Source organism: Bos taurus, chromosome 5 (assembly GCF_002263795.3).
Source record: "Bos taurus isolate L1 Dominette 01449 registration number 42190680 breed Hereford chromosome 5, ARS-UCD2.0, whole genome shotgun sequence".
Lineage (NCBI taxonomy): Eukaryota > Metazoa > Chordata > Mammalia > Artiodactyla > Bovidae > Bos > Bos taurus.
Window position 1 is genome coordinate 47,511,288 of NC_037332.1, and position 8,558 is coordinate 47,519,845.

The window sequence follows — 8,558 nt, forward strand, 5'->3', positions numbered from 1 at the left end:
ATGTGGACTCTGACATGTTTGTAACCAGTCGCAATGAGAACAGGGCCATATGCCAGAATCAAAACTAACTACAGCATTGCTGCTGCTGCTAAGTCACTTCAGTCGTGTCCGACTCTGTGTGACCCCATAGACGGCAGCTCACCAGGCTCCCCCGTCCCTGGGATTCTCCAGGCAAGAACACTGGAGTGGGTTGCCATTTCCTTCTCCAATGCATGAAAGTGAAAAGTGAAAGTGAAGTCGCTCAGTCGTGTCTGACTCTAGTGACCCCATGGACTGCAGCCCACCAGGCTCCTCCGTCCATGGGATTTTCCAGGCAAGAGTACTGGAGTGGGGTGCCATTGCCTTCTCCGAACTACAGCATTAAGCATACACTTTAGTTGACTTTTTTTTATCATAATAAGACTGCCTTAAAGAAGGAAGCAGCACAGTGATAGCATGAGCACCTACTTCCCTGTAAACAGTTAACAGTTTATAGACCAGCTGTTTTGAGTCGCATTGAGTTAAATCAGCTGTCTCCACCCTTTTTGGCACGAGGGACTGTTTTTATGGAAGACAATTTTTTCATGGACAGATGGGGGCAGGAGGAGGGTGTGATGGTTTCAAGATGATTCAAGACTCAAGGGCATTACATTTACCGCACACTTTATTTCTAATCGAATGCTGCAGCTGATCAGATAGGAGGCACCAGTCCATGGCCTGGAAGCTGGGGCATCTCTGATCTAAATGATTAGCTACCACAAGGTAAGGGTCTAGAAAACATTCAATAAATGCCCACTAATTGTTGTCAGGAAGAAATGAAAAATAAAACCATTAAGTCCATCTTTAACTGTTTTATGTGTAGAAAAAATGTAAGAGGTTTTACCTGACATAGTGTATAAGCATTAAAACCAGTTTTCTGTCTCAGTAAGCCAGCTGCTTTCCCTGTAGGTGCCGTAAGTAAAACTTCTATAGCCTTGTCCAGTTCCTGCTGACTTTGCTCGGCGAAGGTGATCCATTCTTCTGGTACATTCCAGTCTTGTTCAAAATCTTCGCAAGCTTTTTTCACTTCTTTTTCTTCCAACAACTCTATGTGCTTAAAAAGCTGGCTAACAATTGTGGTCTTCCCACAACCACCTTTCCCACTTATGACTGTCACAGCATTGGAGCAAATCATGTCCAGAGCAGTCATCTGGTCCTGATCCAGTTGACCCTCACTCATTTCTGCATTCACTTCCTTTTCACCATCATCCCAAATATGGTCACTGCTGTCTTGCGTGTCCAAAATATCCACAAGATCTTCTAATCTTATTTCATCAGGTTTACTTTTATTCAGTGTATCACCACTTCCTGAATTCTCAGGTCTTGTGGTGCAAATAGACGCAAGCACCTTTTTGACATCAACCTGTAATTGCCATGGAGGCCTGGTCATCAAGTCACAGACTGAAGAGGCAATGCCTCTCTCAGCCTGGTAAAGGTCATAAAGAAAGACACAGCCCTTCTCATACGTCACCACACCAATATCCTTCAAGAACTTCAGAGACTGCCAAGCATCGTGAAAAGACATGAGGTCCGACAGTTGAAAAGTTAAGTCAGCTTCTTCAACACACGTGTGCCCCTGCTCTCTACATATCTGTTTCAGGTGAGAATATATTATTAATGCATTCTTTTCCAAATCTGTCATTAACTGGAAAAGAGACTTGCATTGACGAAATGACGTCCAATTTGCTTCACATCGCAAAAGCTTCAGTTCTCTGTAGGTTATCTTTAAGAAAATAAAGTTCATATTGTTTTATAAGAGTGATAAAGACTGATAACTATTACGAGAATTACAGTGAAAACTATGGCATTTATTAATAATTTTTAAGTTCTAGAAGACATGTGTTTCAATGAAATTTGGAGGAGAAAAACTATGTACCTAACACATCACTATTTTTTTAATTAATTTTACTGTGATTAGAGATCTATATAATGCTCTAATTAAAATTATATTTTCTCAAAGCAATACATACGCAGTTTTAAAAGTCAAGTAACACTAAGAGCCTTATCACAAAATATATGAATCCCTGACTTACCCTTTCCATGACGTCTCAAGGCAACACCTCCAACACTTTTAGCTATTTCTTCCAGAATTTATCTCCACATTTCTAAGTATTGTTTATACTATTCTTTAATTAAAAAAAAAAAAAATTAGATACTTAGTGTTACCTCCTTACTTTGGAAAGTCTTTCTTCATGGAACTTGCTCTTTTTTATACTATCACCTAAAGACATACTTCTCCCATCTTTGAAAAAGTTACAGTACCATTTTGAAAACTGATTTTGGTTAAATCAGTATAAATGGGATCCACAATTGAGTGACATAATATGCTGTGATTACATAAATTATATATTGAACTCTTGTGTGTACTGTGGAGTTAATGACTGCCTCATTTTCTTGACTTGTTTAGTTCTCCATGTGCCTATCAACAATTCTGCCCAAACTCTACTGAAAAGGTATAGGACTTCCTTCATCATGACCCACTTAGTAGGTCATGTACTAGCTCCATGAGGTATAGAACTTCCTTCATCATGACCCACTCAGTAGGTCACCTACTAGCTCCATTTTTTTTTCATGGAGACATCACCCCTGGAGCCCTCCATACAACTTACGAGCTGAAATGTGTACCCCACAAAATTCATATGTTGAAATTCTAACACCCAGAACCCTGAATGTGACCATATTTGGAGACAGGGTCTTTAAAACGATAATTAAGTTAAAATGAGATGTGGGATAGGCCCTAATCCAAGATGACAGGTGTCTTTATAAGAAGACTTTAGGACCCAGACAAGCACAGAGGGAAGATGGTGTGAAGACACAGGAAGACAGCTCCTCATAAGCTAAGGAGAGAAGCCTCAGAAGAAACCAACCCTGCTAACATCTTGATTGGATTTGGATTTATAGACTCGAGAACTGTGAGAAAATAAAAGTTCTGTGGTTTACACCACCCAGTCTATGCTATTTGTTACAGCAGTCCTAGCAAACGAACATAAAACCTCAATAAAAATCTTTACTCTGGGTGGTGGTTTACATGCTGAACAGGGGACTCCAAGCCTCCTTTTCCCACTTGAATCCCAGAAGGTTCACTGCTCTGCCTCTCTGTCCTACTGAATAAATATAGATAATAGTGCTCCAGAGTCTTTTTTCCCCGAGCATATTGAAATCATAGTCCTTTTACAGAGGGAATAAATTCATTATTCCAGTATTTCTCAAGAGGGAGGGAATCTGTAAACATTCTTGGGGAACCCACGAAATATATCAGAATCTTTAAACTGTATTTTCATTTGGAAAACCACTTATAACCAAGTACTGATTTAAGTGCCACATTTCGTTTTCAACACCTCTGGAGCCTCACAGTATCGCTTTACTACTCCTGGCATCTAATAACAAAAACAGAAGTGCCAAAGAAATTGAAAATGACATTATTGTGCCAAAGAAAAAAATCAAATGACATCACGATGTACCGTATGAATAATGAAGGCTTTTGAAAGTTCAAATAAGAAAGTGAGGAATTGTGCTACATAGCAGAATGGACTTGCCAAACTCTTAAGAACTTGTGTCTTCAGTGAGATCTATACTCAAGGTGCAACAGCAATTTAGTTACAAAAAAAGTCATGAAATTAAATTATGTAACTAAAGTACTGATGATATGAATATCATTTATTTTGTTATTTTGTTTTCCTTTGTAAATTTATTGTATAAGAGGATAGGTATTAGAAGTTTATATTTAGTTGTAACACTGAAAGGAGAATAAATCAACATTGAGGTCATACAAATTTCTTTCCTTTGAAAAAGATGCAAAATTGTAAATTTTGAGATATCCTGCCTTGTATAAGATTACAAAAAGCTAAGCAAAGGTCTTACTTACTTTACGAAATCCAAGTTTCCATGGCTGTGTACCTAAAATCTCTTCTATCTCTTCCAACACCTCTATAGAATTTGAGGTTATGAGCTGTTTGAAGTGTCGGGGCAGAAGAACTGGAAGGAATTCCATTATTTTTGGAAACTGCAAAGCTCTCATCACCGTTATAAATGGAACTACAGGATATCAGAAAAGAACAAATCCAAGCTAACAAATGAGCTCATAAAACAACTGATTTGATGGACTTTCTCATTTAGCACAACTAGTTAAAGAAATTCCAATCAAAGAGAGAGTAACACATTTACTTTAAGCAGGAGAAAACTGATTGTATTATAACAATTGTTTTTGTACCAAGATGGCTTTCATTGTGTTTAACATCAAAATTTATGTTATTCAAATGCTTAGATAACTACCTCTTAGACTTTTGTTTCCTCCTACTTGTAACAGAATAAAATTTCTGACTAAATGATATATACATTCAAAGCTAAGCATTAAAAACCATTTACATATTAAACTTTATAATCTTTTTTCTTATTATAGTCATGATTCTTTCATCATGGAAGTCATTCAATGATGTACTTACTACTTACTGCCAAATTCATTTGATAGAATTAAGAAATAAAACATTCCATATATGTGAATGTCCAGATAACAAACCATATTTAAAAGTTATTTTAAATCATTTTGAACTGAAATCTTTCCAAAATGTATTGTTCTTTTCCTGCTTTTCTTCTCTGCCTTCTTAAACAGAATAATTGACAACCGAACTTTTTCTTAACAACTCAAGGTAATCCTATGGATACAAAAGTTAGAGAGAGACCTAGAATCATACTTTTAGAGCAGGTCAGGAACTGAAAGGTATTTAAAGATCATCTAACCCCAAGTTAGTCACTCAGTCGTGTCCAACTTTTTGTGATCCCATGGACTGTAGCCCACCAGGATCCTCTGTTCATGAATTCTCCAGGCAAGAATACTGGAGTGGGTTGCCATTTCCTTCTCCCATCTCACCCCAAATCTTCACATTATAGATGAGAAACCCACAATGTTAATGACATACTCCAAAAGCAATACAAACACATTTTTATCAAACCCGATCTTAAAAAAGAATACTATACTAAGATACTGTAGTGGTGATATTTTAAACACACTAGTCATCCAGTACCTCAATTACACTAAAACTCCATGAGAAAATCACTTACACGTGAATTCCAGAGGAAGCGGCATCTCACGATCTGGTGGTGACTCTTGTGTTTTCTGCGTAGACTGTTTTTGACTATTCCCTTCAATTTCCTCTTGCCAAGTTCTTAAATTTTCCATAAGATTTTCAAAATTGAGGTCTTTATACCTTGACTTATTATTTAACCATGTAAAAAACTTAATTCTTTGCTCACTGGAGACACTACACTCTTTAAGAAAGAGGGAACAGATGTGGATTTGATTTGGTGGTGACATATCTGACTGTAAAAAGTAAGATGGAAATCCTTGAACCTGATAGCTCCCTGATCCTACAGGCTTTACCTGTACCTTCACTCGCCACCAAGCATCAGTTAATGGAAAACGTCCAAGCACGTCACATTTCTGCTGAGTGTTTTCATCAAACACAGAAACTTAAAAAAAAAAAAAAAAAAAGGAAATGTTAATTTAGGATAATTTAAAATCTTTCCCAATGTTTTGTCAACTCCACTACTCTCTTTAATCCCGGGACAGTGCCCTGCACAGATGTCTATCGCAGTGTCTATATTCCACTTACCTGTTTATCTGTCTCCCTCTACTACACTGTCGGAGGACATGGCACCCCACTCCAGGATTCTTGCCTAGAGAATCCTGTGAACAGAGGAGCCTAATGGGCTGCTGTTCATGGGGTCGCACAGAGTTGGACTCGACTGAAGCTACTTAGCATGCATGCATGCACTGGAGAAGGAAATGGCAACCCACATCCAGTGTTCTTGCCTGGAGAATCCCAGGGATGGAGGAGCCTTGTGGGCTGCCGTCTGTGGGGTCCCACAGAGTCAGACACAACTGAAGCGACTTAGCAGCAGCAGCTACTACATTGTAAGCTTTCTAGAATAAGATGATGTCTTATTTGTCTTTGTATTCCAGGAGAGAGGCATAGTACCTGGCAAGTCTGCTGTTCCTCTCCTAAAAGCAGTTCCCTCTCTGCTACTCTGATCTCAGCCAATACTGACCTCCAAGGAGTATCTAAAAAAAATGTCAGGGTCAAAAAGACACATGTACCCCAATGTTCACTGCAGCATTATTTACAATAGCTAGAACATGGAAGCAACCTAGATGTCCATCAACAGATGAATGGATAACGAAGCTGTGGTACATATATAAATGGAATACTACTCAGCCATAAAAAGGAACACATTTGAGTCAGTTCTAATGAGATGGATGAAGTTAGAGCCTATTTTCCAGGGTGAAGTCAGAAAGAGAAAAATAAATATCATATACTGATGCATATATGTGGAATCTAAAAAGATGGTACTCATAAATTTATTTTCAGGGCAGCAATGGAGAACCAGACATAGAGAACAGACCTATGGACATGGGGGGAGGGGAGGAGGAAGAGGGTGAGATGTACGGAGAGAGTAACATGGAAACTTACAATACCATATGTAAAATAGACAGCCAGTGGGAATTTGCTGTGTGCCTCAAACAGCAGCTCTGTGACAATCTAAAAGGGTGAGATCCAGAGGGAGATGAGAGGGAGGTTTGGGAGGGAGGAGATATGGGTGTACCTATGGCTGATTCTTGTTGATGTATGACAGAAAACCACAAGATTCTGTACAGCAATTATCCTTTAATTTAAAAAAAAGTCAAGGTCCCTCCTACCACACAGTCTTTGCAAAAGCTGTTGCACCTGCCTTAAATATTTTCTTCCTTACTGTTTACCCTATTCACTACCAAACTCAGATTAACTGTCACTTCCTGAGAAAACCTTCCCTGAATCTCATAAATATAACCTCATGGCACTTCATACTATTTCTAGTAAGCACTGATAGTACAGTTACATCCCAGGTGGCGCGAGTGGTAAAGAACCTGCCTGCCGAAGCAAGAGACACAAGAGACGATGGTTCGATCCCTGGATCGTGGGGAAGATCCCCTGGGGGACGGCGTGGCAACCCACTCCAGTATTCTTGCCTGGAGAATCCCATGGACAGAGGAACCTGGTGGGCTATAATCCATAGGGTTGCAAAGAGTAGGACATGACTGAAGCGACTTAGCATACATAGCGCAAACACCTGTGATTATTTGTAGACTGTCTGTTTAAGGCATGTAGGGGGGAAGCTCCATTAAGAGAGCAACCTCATCATCTAGTCTCTCCAGGGTATCCCAGCAACAAACATATCTTGCTTGGAACACAGTAGCCAGTCGCTAACACTTGTAGGATAAAAAACTAAACCCTCCACAAATACTTAAACATTTTCTGTCTAAACTTGTGCTGCCTACTCACCTGTGACTATTTAAATTTAATTAAAATGAAAACTTTAGATTCAGCTCCTCTGGTGCACTAGCTGCATTTGAAGTTCTCAGTAACCACACATGGCTAGTAGCTATTATATAGGACAGTGAACACATACAGCAATGCCATCGTCACAGAAAATTCTACTGGACAGCAACTGGTCTGAACATTCAAACATTCTTAAACATCAGTCACCAGAACACACAATAGGTCTAATTCTTAGGACAGGAAACTAGACAAGATAAATACAGATCACAAGATTAACAGGTTAATGAGTCAACAGTGCTTGTGGTGTTTCACGTGTACGTGTGTTTAAGTAGCTGAACAGCAACCACATATTCGACTCCAGGACAGACAGGGAAATAGTTAAAAGCCCTGATTCGGGGTGTTAATACTGGCTGGACACCCACTGTTTCCTTGTTTATAAAATTACCTCAAAAAGTTGTGAACATTAATGAGATACACGTGAAGCCCAAGCTTAACATACAGTATTTGCTCAAGTCTCTGGTATTATTGTTATTTTATTCTAAACAGGACGAAGCACTTAGGCGATTCCAAAGGAAGTCTGTTAGCAGCGATGGAACGCCGTACTTTGGAGGAGGCCATAACAGAAACAATTCAGTAATCCGCCGATCCCACCCCCGAGGGGCGAGTTATTTCCTCACCACGGAGCAGCCCAGGGAGGCTACCAGCATTTACGCCCCCACTGCAAAGCTCCTCTGCGTCAAGAAACACCGTGTCTTCGTCCTCCTCCGCATCCTCCCTTAAATACTCGTCTTCCTCCTCCACCAGGTCCTTGGGTGGGAGTAGAGGTCCCTGCAGCTCCAGCAAGGGCTGACTCGACGAGGCCATAGTCCATTGTCCCGAGCTCAACCCCAATTCCGGAAAACCCCGGGCTGCGTAGACGCCCATGAACAGCCAATCAGCTCCGCGACTGTAGGACCTTCGGCTTCCAGGGGGTGGGCGAAATGTGTGACTTGAGTTAACCGTATGGAGACGGATGGCAACTAAACTTGTGGTGATGCTCATGCTTTAGTATACACAGACATTGAGCTATAATGCTGTACGCCAGAAACTTGTTTTAAAAGGTAAAGGCCATCCACTTTCACAAACTTACCTCCTCCCCCGGAAGCTAGTTTGCGCGGAGCTCCGCCTCAAGTTCCCAGCGGAGGGCCGGGATAGGATGGAACGCCGAGATTCGGGAGGTGGGGCGGG

At 40.3% G+C, this 8,558-nt stretch overlaps 1 protein-coding gene across 2 annotated transcripts in view; it reads right to left on the reverse strand.

Annotated features, from left to right (window-relative positions):
• The window catches only part of HELB (DNA helicase B), a 43,879-nt gene extending 35,684 nt beyond the window's left edge, over window positions 1-8,195 (reverse strand). The window contains exons 1-4 of one of the 2 annotated variants that reach the window (XM_010805213.4): window positions 7,777-8,102; window positions 5,077-5,484; window positions 3,884-4,053; window positions 863-1,741 (exon numbers count right to left, since the gene is read on the reverse strand). In XM_010805213.4, the coding sequence (XP_010803515.1) occupies window positions 863-1,741; window positions 3,884-4,053; window positions 5,077-5,329 (1,302 nt within the window). In that variant the 5' untranslated portion in view covers window positions 5,330-5,484; window positions 7,777-8,102. Of the gene's footprint in view, window positions 1-862; window positions 1,742-3,883; window positions 4,054-5,076; window positions 5,485-7,776 lie in introns of both variants that reach the window. The other variant, NM_001206182.1, reaches the window with a different exon arrangement.
• Between the last annotated feature and the right edge of the window lie 363 nt (window positions 8,196-8,558).